The sequence below is a fragment of the Mytilus galloprovincialis genome, chromosome 13 (assembly GCF_965363235.1).
Source record: "Mytilus galloprovincialis chromosome 13, xbMytGall1.hap1.1, whole genome shotgun sequence".
NCBI lineage: Eukaryota > Metazoa > Mollusca > Bivalvia > Mytilida > Mytilidae > Mytilus > Mytilus galloprovincialis.
In genome coordinates, this window is record NC_134850.1 from 42,235,785 (window position 1) to 42,252,412 (window position 16,628).

The window sequence follows — 16,628 nt, forward strand, 5'->3', positions numbered from 1 at the left end:
TGAATCATACATGCTTTTTTTTACCAAAGACATATAGTTCATAAAGGGAATGTGTATAATTCCAAGCTAAAGGGGTTTTTGATTTTTGATTTTTTTTTAATAAATAAATAGTAAAGATATTTTATTTTTTATTGTATATTAAAGGATATGGAAAGAAAACCTTTTTAATATTCTGATTGACTATATAGCTACTAGTGATAGAGTTGACCTGCTTTTAGAAGTTTTGTAAAAAATTTTGCTCTAATGGTTGGATTTCAAATTCAGATTTTGTGATATAGTCTTGCATTCAGTATAACCACCTTTCAAATTAATTAACATTTTGGAACAACTAGACCAACCTAATCTGGGCCAGAATTAGTGTCACGTTTCGAAATTATGTGTACTTTGATGTTTCCAGCCAGCCAACAGCCAATTTGAATGTTTTTCATAATTCTCTATTTCTGCTTTTTTTTCACTGGAGTTATGTGTCATCTTATGATCAATTGTGTCAGAATAAGTATATTATTATAAGAATAAATTTTGATGTAAGTTTTTTTATTATTTCAGCATTTGGTGCCGGAGCATACTATGGAATGAAGTTTGAGATTGGTGCCAAGGTGTTAGAAATGAAGGCTATATGTGGTGTAGAACCTTATGGTGGGGTGACGGTCTATGGTGAACTGGGTATTGGATTTGCATTGTATGGAAAACTTCGATTAGAAGGCAGAATAATGGACCTGCGTTTCCCAACAACAGCTGAAATTTCATTTAACAAGTTCCCTCTAGATGTTGGGTAAGTGGCAGATTTCATTTAACAAGTTTTTTCTAGATGCTGGATAAATGACAGGTTACATTCAATAAGTTCCCTCTAGATGCTTAGAATAGCAACATCTGCCTTTTTTATCATAATTATCAGATGACTCATTAAAGGAGTTATTTCCCTTGAATAATGATTTTGTTTTGGCTAATTTTCATATTTTTACTTATCAAATCAAAAATTAAAAATAAAACTGTTAACAGAAAAAATTATCAGCTGTACCAGATCTACAAAAATGCCTTATTAAACTGAAAAATTGGATGACTAATTGACCCTAAATGACAATTTTATAGGAATAAGAAGATGTGGTATGATGGCCAATGAGATAACTATCTGCCAGGAACCAAATGACAAAAAAGTTTTTAAAAAATTGGTCACTCTACATAAATCTATAGTAGATGGAGAGAAACTGTTAACAAAGAAAATCATCATCAATATAATTTTCTTTTACAGCCTGGTTATGTACTTGAAATTGACCCCAATAGAGCTGAACTTGTATGCGCTGGTGACCTTAGAGGTTGATATTGGTGTTGCTAAGTTTACGAAAACCTTGTTTAAAGCTACACTATGGTCATACAAGGCTCCAACAATTACTAAGAAACTGATAGACAATAGAAAAGATGAAGAAGACAAAACTCCTCCAGATATTTCACCATTTACTGATGGAGCTGATACAAACAGGAAAAAAAGGGTAATGATAAAGTGTATAATTGTTTTGCTGTCAGAAGTCCCTTGACTTGTGAATGTTTTAACAGATTATGTTATTACAGTAAAATTATTTATTGTACCCACCTTCCTGTCTAAAAGAAGGGGTATAAGAAAATATTTTCAAACAAAACACTAGATAAAACTCTTGTCTGTTTCTTAAAAACTCTTAAAATAGGTGTTTTTTCCATTGGGAACTTTAACTTTAAAGCAACTACGGTGTATCGACATATTACATCACCAACATTTCATGCCATTTAATTTTTGTGTTGTTTAAAACAGTTGTTGATTGCTTCAAATTATTCAGTAGCTGTTAATTGTTATTGGAATAACTAGAGGATTTTAATAGATAGTAGTCTTTTCCCATGAAAGTTGAATTTAGAATTGAAAACAGAATAGATTGTGAGAGATAAATGATGTTGACAACTCCCCCCCCCCCCCCCCCCCCCAAAAAAAATGATTTTAAAATGAGCAAAAAATACTTTTCAACATTTCAAACTTAACCACAATTAATGTCTTCAATGATATGGAATCTCCAACAACTCATTAGTGAGATAAGTATTTTTTATTTAAATATTTAGGCCACACCAAGTTGTGAAGTGGAACAGATACCAGATAGAGATTATGTAGAGCCAATGTTTGAAATCGCTGTACGTGCTGAGGATGACAGAAGTGACGTGGCTTACTTCCTTGATGTGGGAACAGTACCGGGAGGAAAAGATGTAATGGACCAGCATACTCTAGGTGGACCAAAAACATCAGTTGATGAGGCAAGTCTTTATAACATGCTTGTATCTAGTATTCCAATGATAGAATTTTATTTTAAGTTTTCATAATGTTATTACTTTTCTATTTATTTGCCTTTGAGATGTGTATGCAAACATATGTATTTCCAATGATTCAGAAAAGAAAAAAAAAATTCATCAATACATGATTTTGTTGTTTTAGTAAAAATTCCGCATTCAAGATTTTAGGCAATTAGTATTTCATCGAAATTGTATAAAATACTTACATTATTATAGGAAATCTGCAAAAACATAATTATTCACAAATTTGAAATGAACACAAAAAAATATTTTAAAGAAAAAAGTTTCCAGTTAAGGGGGCTCACAGGTCTAAATAAAAAAAAAATTTTAATATAGGATTTTGCTATATTTTTCTATAAATGAACTTTATCTTATACAGTAGACTCCGGCCAATTGGATACCCAAAATGTCAGCTAAAAATATCCGATTATCCGATATATTCAATTAGACGATGAATGTATATTCATTGAATATTCTGCAAATATAAGCAGATCTAATCCTGAGATGTTACTAACCCTGACAATTGCTAAATATGTGAAAGGGCTAGAGGAAGCTGGAGGTGATTTTTATCAGTTGCATCACCATGATGTTTGCGTAAAAAAATATCAGCTGATGATGTAATGATTAAACTTGTTTACACTTGCAGTTTTTAGCTCACCTGTCCCGAAGGGACAAGTGAGCTTATGCCATCACTTGGCGTCCGTCGTCTGTCGTCTGTCGTCTGTCGTCGTAAACTATTTCAAGAATCTTCTCCTCTGAAACTACTGGGCCAAATACTTTCAAACTTTAACTGAATGTTCCTTAGGGTATCTAATTTATAAATTGTATCCGAAGTTTTGATCTATCAACAAACATGGTCGCCATTGCTAAAAATAGAACATAGGGGTCAAATGCAGTTTTTGGCTTATAACTCAAAAACCAAAGCATTTAGAGCAATCTGACATGAGGTAATATTGTTTATCAGGTCAAGATCTATCTGCCCTGAAATTTTCAGATGAATCAGACAACCCGTTGTTGGGTTGCTGCCCCTGAATTGGTAATTTTAAGGAAATTTTGCTGTTTTTGGTTATTATCTTGAATATTATTATAGATAGAGATAAACTGTAAACAGGAATAATGTTCAGCAAAGTAAGATTTACAAATAAGTCAACATGACGGAAATGGTCAGTTGACCCCTTTAGGAGTTATTGCCCTTTATAGTCAATTTTTAACCATTTTTCGTAAATCTTAGTAATCTTTTACAAAAATCTTCTCCTCTGAAACTACTGGGCCAAATACTTCCAAACTTTAACTGAATGTTCCTTAGGGTATCTAGTTTGTAAATTGTATCCGAAGTTGTGATCTATCAACAAAAATGGTCGCCATTGCTAAAAATAGAACATAGGGGTCAAATGCAGTTTTTGGCTTATAACTCAAAAACCAAAGCATTTAGAGCAAATCTGACATGGGATAATATTGTTTATCAGGTCAAGATCTATCTGCCCTGAAATTTTCAGATGAATCAGACAACCTGTTGTTGGGTTACTGCCCCTGAATTGGTAATTTTAAAGAAATTTTGCTGTTTTTGGTTAATATCTTGAATATTATTATAGATAGAGATAAACTGTAAACAGCAATAATGTTCAGCAAAGTAAGATTTACAAATAAGTCAACATGACGGAAATGGTCAGTTGACCCCTTTAGGAGTTATTGCCCTTTATAGTCAATTTTTAACCATTTTTCGTAAATCTTAGTAATCTTTTACAAAAATCTTCTCCTCTGAAACTACTGGGCCAAATACTTCCAAACTTTAACTGAATGTTCCTTAGGGTATCTAGTTTGTAAATTGTATCCGAAGTTATGATCTATCAACAAACATGGTTGCCATTGCTAAAAATAGAACATAAGGGTCAAATGCAGTTTTTGGCTTATAACTCAAAAACCAAAGCATTTAGAGCAAATCTGACGTTGGGTAATATTGTTTATCAGGTCAAGATCTATCTGCCCTGAAATTTTCAGATGAATCAGACAACCTGTTGTTGGGTTGCTGCCCCTGAATTGATAATTTTAAGGAAATTTTGCTGTTTTTGTTTATTATCTTGAATATAATTATAGATAGAAATAAACTGTAAACAGCAATAATGTTCAGCAAAGTAAGATTTACAAATAAGTCAACATGACGGAAATGGTCAGTTGACCCCTTTAGGAGTTATTGCCCTTTATAGTCAATTTTTAACCATTTTTCGTAAATCTTAGTAATCTTTTACAAAAATCTTCTCCTCTGAAACTACTGGGCCAAATACTTCCAAACTTTAACTGAATGTTCCTTAGGGTATCTAGTTTGTAAATTGTATCCGAAGTTGTGATCTATCAACAAAAATGGTCGCCATTGCTAAAAATAGAACATAGGGGTCAAATGCAGTTTTTGGCTTATAACTCAAAAACCAAAGCATTTAGAGCAAATCTGACATGGGATAATATTGTTTATCAGGTCAAGATCTATCTGCCCTGAAATTTTCAGATGAATCAGACAACCTGTTGTTGGGTTACTGCCCCTGAATTGGTAATTTTAAAGAAATTTTGCTGTTTTTGGTTAATATCTTGAATATTATTATAGATAGAGATAAACTGTAAACAGCAATAATGTTCAGCAAAGTAAGATTTACAAATAAGTCAACATGACGGAAATGGTCAGTTGACCCCTTTAGGAGTTATTGCCCTTTATAGTCAATTTTTAACCATTTTTCGTAAATCTTAGTAATCTTTTACAAAAATCTTCTCCTCTGAAACTACTGGGCCAAATACTTCCAAACTTTAACTGAATGTTCCTTAGGGTATCTAGTTTGTAAATTGTATCCGAAGTTATGATCTATCAACAAACATGGTTGCCATTGCTAAAAATAGAACATAAGGGTCAAATGCAGTTTTTGGCTTATAACTCAAAAACCAAAGCATTTAGAGCAAATCTGACGTTGGGTAATATTGTTTATCAGGTCAAGATCTATCTGCCCTGAAATTTTCAGATGAATCAGACAACCTGTTGTTGGGTTGCTGCCCCTGAATTGATAATTTTAAGGAAATTTTGCTGTTTTTGTTTATTATCTTGAATATAATTATAGATAGAAATAAACTGTAAACAGCAATAATGTTCAGCAAAGTAAGATCTTCAATTAAGTCAATTTGACCAAAATTGTCAATTGACCCCTTAAGGAGTTATTGCCCTTTAAAGACTTTTTTCACAATTTGTTCATCATGTTGACTTACTTTAAAAAATCTTCTCCTTTGAAACTGCTGTATCAATTTCAGCCAAACTTAGGCTAAATGAGTTTCAGAGTATCTAGTATAAATTTTATATTTTATTTCCTTGTATGTCAAGAAACATAGCTCCTATGGCTAAAATAGAACATAGGAGAAAATGATTATTTTTTTTGGCTTTTGAAGAAAATAGGACGATCCAAAAAACATTTAAATAAATTGAAAAGCCAAAATAATCATTGATGAGAGATTTAACCAAAAGAATTAAGGTGAGCGATTCAGGCTCTTGAGAGCCTCTTGTTAAATCCTATATTTATTAAAATAAATCAAATATGTCCTGAAATATTCATGTGCATTATTATCTTTTAGATAGAAGAATGAAATAAAAAATGGGGTCACAGTTCATTTACGCTCACAATCTACCTTCGAAAGAAACATCCATTTTTTAGCTCACCTGGCCCATAGAGCCAAGTGATCTTTTCCTATCACTTTGCGTCCATCGTCCGTCGTCGTCCTGCGTCCGTCGTCGTCATCCTGCGTCGTTAACTTTTACAAAAATCTTTTCCTCTGAAACTACTGGGCCAAATTAAACCAAACTTGGCCACAATCATCATTGGGGTATCTAGTTTAAAAAATGTGTCCGGTGACCTGGCCAACTAACCAAGATGGCTGCCACGTCTAAAAATAGAACATAGGGGTAAAATGCAGTTTTTGGCTTATAACTCAAAAACCAAAGCATTTAGAGCAAATCTGACACAGGGGTAAAATTGTTTATCAGGTCAAGATCTATCTGCCCTGAAATTTTCAGATGAATCGGACAACCTGTTGTTGGGTTGCTGCCCCCGAATTGGTAATTTTAAGGAAATTTTGCTGTTTTTGGCTATTATCTTGAACATTATTATAGATAGAGATAAACTGTAAAAAGCAATAATGTTCAGCAAAGTAAAATTTACAAATAAGTCAACATGACCGAAATGGTCAGTTGACCCCTTTAGGAGTTATTGCCCTTTATAGTCAATTTTTAACGTTTCGTAAATCTTAGTAATCTTTTACAAAAATCTTCTTCTCTGAAACAAATGGGCCAAATTAATCCAAACTTGGCCACAATCATCTTTGGGGTATCTAGTTTAAAAAATATGTCCGGTGACTCGGCCTACCAACCAAGATGGCCGCCACCGCTAAAAATAGAACATAGGGGTAAAATGCAGTTTTTGGGTTAAAACTCAAAAACCAAAGCATTTAGAGCAAATCTGACATGGTGTAAAATTGTTAATCAGGTGAAGATCTATCTGCCCTGAAATTTACAGACCAATCGGACAACCCTTTGTTGGGTTGCTGCCCCTGAATTGGTTATTTTAAGGACATTTTGCTGTTTTTGGTTATTATCTTGAATATTATTATAGATAGAGATAAACTGTAAACAGCAATAATGTACAGCAAAGTAAGACCTAAAAAGAAGTCAACATGACCAAAATGGCCAATTGACCCTAAGGAGTTATTGCCCTTTATATAGTCATTTTTTAACAATTTTCACAAAATTTGTAAATATTTTCCACTGTGACTACTGGGCCAAGTTCATTATAGATAGAGATAATTGTAAGCAGCAAGAATGTTCAGTAAAGTAAGATCTACAAACACATCACCATCACCAAACCACAATTTTGTCTTGAATCCATCTGTGTCCTTTGTTTAATATTCACATAGACCAAGGTGAGCGACACAGGCTCTTTAGAGCCTCTAGTTTAAAGGTACTTTTTTTCTGTTGAACAAATAGGAGAAATAGAGGTAATATAGAAATAAAGAAAGAACTAAATTACAGAAATTGCTCAAACTTTGCAATGGTTTAGTTTAAGTACAGCTTATTTGAAAATTATAATAAAAAATATAGGTCACAGATGAGTTAAAAAAGATATTTCAATTTTAATGCTAAAAAATAGCATTTTTGCACCAAAGGGAGATAATTTGGAGCTTTTTCAATGACAGATACATTTTAAAAGTCATCTGTGGCCAACATGAATTGATTTTTTTTAATGATTTGTGTACCATATGATAAAGTAACAACTAATAAAGGTTATGAATAAAATTTGTGATGAAAAATAAATGTTTAATTTTTTTCTGAAATTTTTATACCCTCGAGCCTCCTTAATATGTATTAAGGCCAAGATGTAACGGAGATTGTTTTACATTAAATAACCAAGATCACTTGCTAAAACGCAAACATCCGGGTCTTGTTATTTTACATGTTGTAATTTCAGAGACTAAGTGCTACTGGAGTCCCTCTGTATTTTACAATGTATGCACAAAATGATGCTGGTGTGCGCTCTATGGCAACTTGTTCTTTAAATACATATGATGTAACTCTTCCTGGTGGTCGATTTACAGAAGACTTTTTATCAACCAGTAATCCAGCCGTGATGAAGGCATCTGTTGTTGTATACGAAGACTCTGATATAGTTCTGACACAAGTTGGATTGGGATATGGAAAAGATGTGTGGGGCGATCAAGTAATTCCCTGGAACACTGTCAATGTAGATGCTGCTGCATATGTTCCACCAGATCTAAGTAAGTCTTAGAGTTTCTGTGGGGGGAGGGGTGTGGGGTGATCAATTAATTCCATGGAACACTGTCAATGTAGACGCTGCTGCATATGTTCCACCAGATCTAAGTAAGTCTTAGAGTTTCTGTGGGGGAGGGGTGTAGGGGTATCAACTTATTCCATGGAACACAGTCAATGTAGATGCTGCTGCATATGTTCCACCAGATCTAAGGAAGTTTTTAAGTTTCTGTGGGGGGAGGGGTGTGGGATGATCAAGTAATTCCATGGAACACTGTCAATGTAGATGCTACTACATATGTTCCACAAGATATAAGTAAGTCTTAGAGTTTATGTGGGGGGAGGGGTGTGGGGTGATCAAGTAATTCCATGGAACACTGTCAATGTAGATGCTGCTGCATATGTTCCACCAGATCTAAGTAAGTCTTAGAGTTTCTGTGGGGGGAGGGGTGTGGGGGGATCAAGTAATTCCATGGAACACTGTCAATGTAGATACTGCTGCATATGTTCCACAAGATATAAGTAAGTTTTAGAGTTTATGTGGGGTGAGGGGTGTGGGGTGATCAAGTAATTCCTTGGAACACTGTCAATGTAGATGCTACTACATATGTTCCACCAGATCTTAGTAAGTTATTTAGTGTCTTTGGGGAGGGGTGTGGTAGAAATTCCATGGAACACGGTTTATGTTAATGCTGATGGCTTTGTACCACAAGATCTAAGTTAATTCTTGAGTTTCATAATGTAAATTATGAGACATGGTCCTGATTTATGAATAGTCAGTCAGGGTTGCACTTGACTTTAGCTCCTCCCTCTGATACAGTTATATTGATTTCACGGTTCAGCTGGCAAGCAATCTAAAATCCCCTCAGATTTTATATTTAGATAGGAAAATACCTGACTTGTACTATCACCATTTTTTTTATTGGCTCCCTGCCTGAAAGTCGACTCCTTCCACAAAAAGTAGAACCTGATACCTGACCTAAAAATCCTGACCATTCTGACATTGCTGCTATAAAGATTTATAGTTTAAGAGCTAAACATTTTTTTTAATTTTTAGCTCACATGGCCCACATAGAGTGAGGGTATGCTTTGTATAACAGCATGTGCAACTCTTGTTTTTATATGTCCATTTACAGGACATATTATGGTATACAACTGTCTGCATGTTGTTCATCCATCGTCAACATATCAGACATTAACTCAAAAGCACTTTTACCAGTTTTTGGTGAATTGTTTATATCTACCATTTGTCTATTGACGAGAGCGCCTTTTCATTTTTTTTAAATAAATTTCAGATTCTATGTTTCTGAGTTATTGGGTTTTATTTATTAAAAAAAAGCTGGATTTTCCAATTTTCAGACGATAACTCAAGAATGCTTTCACAAACTTGCAAGAAATTGTGGTGAATTGTTCATATCTATTGACATAAGCTCCCTCACGATGTTATAAATTTTACATTTTACATTTCCGAGTTACAAGGTTTTATTCATTAAAAAGGATGATTTTCCAGTTTTCTGGCAATAACTCAAAAATTCATTCAGCAGTTCTCCTAAAAATTTGGTAAATTGTATATATCTATTGATGTAAGCTCTTTAGAATTTTACATTTCCATGTTATAGGGTTTTATTCATTAAAAAAGGGGGGGATTTTCCATTTTTTGGACAATAACTTAAGATGCTTTCAGCAATTCTCATGAAACTTTGGTAAATTGTTTATAACTAATGATGTAAGCTTCCTTTTGATTTTCATAAATATCTAATATAACATTGAGAAGTTATTTAACTTTATTCTTAGAAAACATGGCAGGTGTATCATTTGCTTATGGCCCAGCTGTTTATTATAATTGAAATAATCATTTCAAATAATGTCTAATTTTTGCAACAAAATTAAAACAGAATTAAATTTACCTTATCTCTTTTTTATATCATTTTTAGGTAATGACCCACACAACCATAAAGTTATGGAAATGTTCACAGACTTCAGAGAAGGTCGACTGATAGCTCCATTAGGAGGGGAGATAACTAAAGAACATTCAGTTGGTGATTGTGCTAAACAGTGTGCAGACCTACTGAACACCAAATGTATGAGCTTCAATTATGACTTCAATGATGGCACATGTGAACTGCTGGAAGGAATAGAAGGCCACCACTTCAAGCTTGCACAATATGGAATGTTCCTGCACTACGAAAGGCTTGGTATCGGACATATCTTGAGTTTTGATTATAATAATTTATGGCTGACCCATAATAAGACACATTACTTCAACTTTCGTATCATCAATGATTTAGGATTTGAAAGTATTATTTCTACCCCTGGAATAATGTTGGATACTACGCCTCCAGAAACAGGTGAGATGTCTATTATAATAAAATCTTTGGGATTTGAGAGTATTATTTCCACCAGAAGTGTTATGGTGTATACTACACATTCAAAAACAGGTGAGTTATCTTTGAAGAGAGGCTCAATAAACAAAATCTGAGAGAGTTAATATATTATGGAAGTATATGATATAACCTATGATACCAATAGTAAACAAGATGCATGTTACTGAACAAACTATTCATTAGTTAAGATCATAGCCAATCTATGTTTTAGGAAATAACATTCAGTCTAATTGATCCTGCCAACTTTGATTATAGACCTTTTCCTAATTTTGTATTGAATAATTTTTAATGAGTAGAAAGGTTTAAAGCATAATCATGCATATTATTGCATTTTAGGTCCTATTAACAACAGCACCATTGACTATTTGGAATTCGTAGATTGCAGTACAAAAATAATACCAAGTGATAGACCAGATTTCCTTATGTGGTGTAGAGGTGAAAATTCAGCAGTTAAAAATCACAGGTATAGATTCTTTTTCAGAGTGATTGTCTCATGCAATTCTCAAGGGTATATGATAATATGATATATAGATAAAACTGTGTACTCTATCTTTACATAGATTGCTAGAAGTTCTGTGAAAGAAAAGTCACAAAATTTAATATATACAGGTTTAAAAAAATAGTGTTTGATTTCAGTGTGCATCTTTAAACCTAGAACCTCTTATAGATCTATTAGTACATATGACAGAATAAGTTTTTCTAGATGTTAGGAATATTTAAGAGGCTGTCCAAGGAAAACTCAGGCAATGGTTGGCACATCATGAGACTCAGATTTCAATGAAACTTTACATGAAGTCTATTAAAGACATGAAAAATTGAGACAGCAACCTAACTATACAATGAACAAGTGACATCTAGAAGGCTTCATTGGTATATAATTATATATATATATGTATTATTACAATAAATTTGAAAAACCTAAAGCATTTTGATGGTCAACTGCTTTGCCAAACAGTGCAAAACCTTTCATTTTTACTGTCTTTTGTAGAGTAATACAAGATGGACCAGAATCATTAGCTGTTTTCAATGGAGCAACATTTATGAATGATATGCTGTATACAAGAGCAAATAATTATATCTCGGGTAAGAAGAAAAAAATGTATTGCCCTGCATAGGAGCATCATGTTTTTGGTCTGTGCATCTGTTTGTCTGTCCGTTCCTCCTTTCAATTTTCTGTTAGTTTGTTTGTCCAATCATTTGTCATGTCTAGGGTAGTTGTAGATGAAGTTGAAGTCATATCAATTTGAAACTTAGTACACATGTTTCCTATGATATGATCCTTCGAAAAATTAGTTTTGACCCCAAAATGAAAATGCAAGTGGGGCATCAGTGTGGGACACATTCTTTTTTTAAATGGTTATTGATATAAGTAGATATAAACAATTTGACAACAAAATTATGTGTATTTTGTTTGGTTTTTGTCGAGCCTGCGACGTTTGTGAATATAATATCAGTGATTAGTAAAGAAGGCGAGACATTTCAGTGTGTGCACTCTTGTTTTATTGAATGTCTAGCATTCGAATAACTACAAGCCATTCATGTTGTTCCAACACATCTAATTTGTACTAATGATAATCATATTTTGATGTTTTAGCAAACTGGGATGGATTTAATGACAAGCAGACTGGTCTTTTATTTATCTCTGTTACTGTTGGTACTGAAATCTGTGCTGAAACAATCCAAGAACATTATGATCCACATTCTCATCTGTTTGACGTATCTCAGTGGACACACAGTGCTATGATAAGTCCACTTCCAGCACCTTATGAGCAGCTCCCAGGTATTTTAAACATAATTTGCATGAACAATAAAATTGGAAATAAAGATATACTGTTTTTAGATCACCTGGCCCAATAGGCCAAATGAGCTTTTCTCATCACTTGGCGTCTGTCAATTTTTACAAAAATCTTCTCTGAATCTACTGAGCAAAATTTAACCAAACTTGGCAATAATCATCATTAGGGTATTTAGTTTAAAATAATGTGTCCAAAGACCCTGCCTATCAATCAAAATGGTTAACCTTATTAAATATGATTTCGGAAACAACATTAGACACAGGTAAGCGACACAGGCTCTTTGGAGCCTCTAGTTTGTCAATGATTGATGCTATCTCAGAATCAATATTTCTAAATACACTATTATAATGTAACTACAATTAGATTGTTTTGTTTATTAAAAGAATTTGAGGAGGCCACCACAGCATATACCGGTACTCATTTGTGAATAAACCTGAAAATTAGTAATTAAGACTTGTTATATTTTCAGATGGCCAGTATTTTATTACAGTAAGAGCTATAAATGGGGTGAAATATGGAGGCCCCTTAGCAACCACTGTATGCCACACAACTCCTTACATTGTTGACAACTCACCTCCAATTATATATGAGCTGTATAACATTCAGTATGATGAATTCCAGTATAACCTGACCTACAGACACAATTCATCGTAAGTATTAAAAACTTTACACAACTCCTTACATTGTTGACAATTCACCTCCAATTATATATGAGCTGTATAACATTCAATATGATGAATTTCAATATAACGTGACCTACAGACACAATTCATCGTAAGTATTAAAAACTTTACACAACTCCTTACATTGTTGACAATTCACCTCCAATTATATATGAGCTGTACAACATTCAATATGATGAATTTCAATATAACCTGACCTACAGACATACTTCATAGTAAGTATTAAAAAGGCCTTGTTGGTATAATGTTATCATACTGTCATGCTTGTATAAAGTGGACTGTGGAGTTCAATTGCAGCATGAGGAGACTGAAGTCTATATTTGTAATTGCCGCTTCAAAGAGAAGTCAAATTATGAGCAACAACTGTGACATGTCATCTTAGGCACTGTATCCTTGCAGATATGTTTCTGTAAGCTTCAAGTTGGGTAATTTCATTTGACATTGAGATGTTATTATCCTGAATATGCATTGGTAGTTAAACACAGATGATTAATCATTTTATGTTTTTTGATCAAATATTAAGATAACAATGTTGTAGACTCAGGCCAGAATATTAAGATAACAATGTTGTAGAATCAGGCCAGAATATTAAAAAATGTGTTTAGGGTTTTTCTTCCTACCATAGTCTTTTAACTCTCCAAAATGCCTTCTCTACAAATTGTATGGCTAATTTTTGTAGGTTGTTGGTGGTCCCCATTTACTCATGGTAAAAAATAATTAACAAAAAACAAAATTGATACCTACTTACCTACTCTATTTTTCTATAGGACAAAACCAGTAAGCTCTCATATGTTGAACCCTTCATAAACAAAGTTTGTATACTTACTGTTATTTTTTTGTCTTGGGGTAGTGGTGGGGTTTATATGATTGTCCTGCTGTTCAGGTACCCTGTCGGGGCATATCCGCCTAAATGTCTGAAAAGATATTGCTGAAACTTTGAATAGTTGTAGATTAAATAATGAAAATGTGCATAAAGGAATAAAATTCCAGGTCTACATTTTCAAGGGGGGTAACTAGAACTTAATATTGCAAAAAGGGGATAATAGTTTTTTGTTAGTGCAGCTTCTCTAAAACGTCTTGATGGATATTGATAAAACTTTACACATTTGTATATGTATAACACTTCCTAGAAAGTATGTATTAATCTACTGTGGATTCATTAATATTCGTTGGATACTAATTTTCGTGGATTTCGTGGGTACCGGGAAGCCACGAATTTAAATATTCAACAAATTGCAAATTTTCTAAAGGATGAAGGCATACTTTGTCAAAACCACGAAATTAAACATCCACGAATATGCAAGTTTTCCTCAAACCACGAACATTGGTACCCACAAAAATAAATGAATCCACAGTATATGATTACATATAAATGTTTATGTTTTCAGTGATCCTGAATCAGGTATATTATATAATGATTGCTGCCTTGGACTTACTCAAAGAGATTGTTATGAACTTCCCTGGACACGACTAGATTTTACTGATTTTGTTACGATAACTGTGTCCATTACAGCTGGTATCCCAATATGGGTAAAGAACAAAGCTATTAATAATGGTAAGTGATGCTGATTTAAAAGATTAGATAATCAGATTCTATTTTAGGTTAGTGTTTAGGTCATTACTTATGTTATGGGCATATACAGCAGTTGAAAGCCAGGTATCACAATTCAAGTTCTATCTATTGCGATACTCAAGCATTTGTATTATTCCTTTTAATAAAAAAAACCTCACAATAATTTACCTTAATCAAAGTCAAGCTGAAATGTAATTATTTTCTACCACCTTCTTTTCACATGTAATTTGTCCTAATGAAAATTTTTTTTTGGTGAATTTGATAGATTGAATTTTAATTTAATACTCTTGCATATAGTTCCTTGCAAACAAAGAAATTGATGAAATATTGCTTCAAGATTTGAGTTAGATAAATGTAATTATTAGCTCAATGGCCCAAAATATGTTCATGCATGCACTTAAGAGCCTATAGTTACACAGTTAATGAGACATTATCAATACTATATTTCAGTATCTTTTGCTTGTGAAAGTTAGAAAAATAAATTTTAGTAAAATAGAAAACCATAGGATATTGGGTATCCATCCATGACTTAGAATCAGTACATGCAAATCAAAAAAGTAAACAAAAAGCTGTGAATTGAAATCAGTTTCCCACACTTTTTAAATCCAAACCTCAATACAACTTTTCCTTAAATCAGCCTCAAAAGGTTTTTCATATGAAGTAATTTCGATTACAGTGGACCTGAGAACAATTAAAGCAGCAGACCAGCCAATCATTGTGGACCCAACCCCTCCAATTGCTGGCAAAGTTTATGATGGACAGACATATGATGTTGATCTGTTGTTTACAAAAGAACGAGATGTGGTAAGCTATTCATAATTGTTTTGTTTATCAAATAAAAATGCAGTAAGATGAATGGCCTCAATAAATCGAAATTGTTTACAAAATTGTTCTTCAAATATTGAAATATATATATCTATTCTTCTTATTTTGCAAATATAATTCACTTATTAAAAGAAAATCAGCTGAACAGTGGAATATTTGTAAAAGTTGTGAACAAAGTATAACATTTAGTCTGATTGAGAGTTTTCTTATTGGCAATCATTTGAATTTTTAAGTAAGATTATTTTGTAATAGTTAACTTTTTCAAAACTTAATAAAATACAGTCCATGTGGAATAGGTATATTTACAACCAAATAACCTGTGTTCTTGGAAATGTCCAATTCTAGTCTAGCTTTTTGAAATGGTCCTTAAAAAAACTATCAAATGTTGAAGCCAAAATTATACAGTTAACTTTAACAAGGTAAATATCACAGAAGTTGACTTGTTTTGCTAAGCTATGGCTTAAGTAAAGCTAGCAGACTAGTCGAAAGAAAATAAGTTCACACCTGTATGGAAAAAAAGTCTAAAATCATCTTTAAAACAAGTCAATTAATGCTTTTTCGGCACATTTGAATATAGACTTTTATGGTTATTTTTTCTATGACAGATATGTGCCAACTGGCAAGGCTTCTTTGATCCTGAATCTGGAATTTCATTCTACATGGTTAGCATTGGCTCTGAGCCATTTGAAAATGTTACAGATGTTTCTAACTTGACACAAGTAAGCCGTCAGTTACACGATGCCTGCGTTCTCCTGCAAGAAGCTGCTTATCTTGAACATGGCAGAATTTACTATACAACAGTCTGGGCATTCAATGGAGCAGCAAGACAACTTAATATTTCAGCAATTTCAAATGGAGGTAAATTAAATTTATATACTAATATAAAATTTACCAGTTCTAAATAACAGTACATGTGTTTGATGAAAATTCAGTTTGTCTTCAGAAGCTTCTGTAGACCATGTCAATTAGTTGTATCAGTCATAGATGGAGCCTGCATGGTTAGCCACTAGTCAGGTGCTCTAGACTAGTAGAATTAAAATCAGGCTGGTGAATTTTTGCAAAACTTTGTTTAGGCATATTAGGAAAAATGTCTGAATTGTGATTGGTTTTTAAAAACGTAGGATTGCCAGGTTTACTGTCATAGGTCTTTCTAGGTGCTGCAGCATCTACCATAGTTAAAAATGAACGCCTTGATAAAGCCAATAATTCTGAAACTGGTATTTAACAAAAACAATCATTATACTTTTAAGCAGGTGACAAAATGGACATGCT

General features: G+C 33.1%; 1 protein-coding gene across 1 annotated transcript in view; it reads left to right on the top strand.

Moving 5' to 3' along the window:
* Positions 1-16,628, top strand: part of LOC143056999 (uncharacterized) — a 129,106-nt gene that overhangs the window by 53,840 nt on the left and 58,638 nt on the right. The window contains exons 33-44 of the mRNA XM_076230225.1: positions 547-772; positions 1,250-1,487; positions 2,083-2,271; positions 7,797-8,103; positions 10,030-10,443; positions 10,816-10,942; positions 11,468-11,562; positions 12,074-12,259; positions 12,745-12,925; positions 14,347-14,513; positions 15,208-15,335; positions 15,962-16,214. Coding sequence (XP_076086340.1) covers positions 547-772; positions 1,250-1,487; positions 2,083-2,271; positions 7,797-8,103; positions 10,030-10,443; positions 10,816-10,942; positions 11,468-11,562; positions 12,074-12,259; positions 12,745-12,925; positions 14,347-14,513; positions 15,208-15,335; positions 15,962-16,214 — 2,511 coding nt within the window. The remainder of the gene's footprint in view (positions 1-546; positions 773-1,249; positions 1,488-2,082; positions 2,272-7,796; positions 8,104-10,029; positions 10,444-10,815; positions 10,943-11,467; positions 11,563-12,073; positions 12,260-12,744; positions 12,926-14,346; positions 14,514-15,207; positions 15,336-15,961; positions 16,215-16,628) is intronic.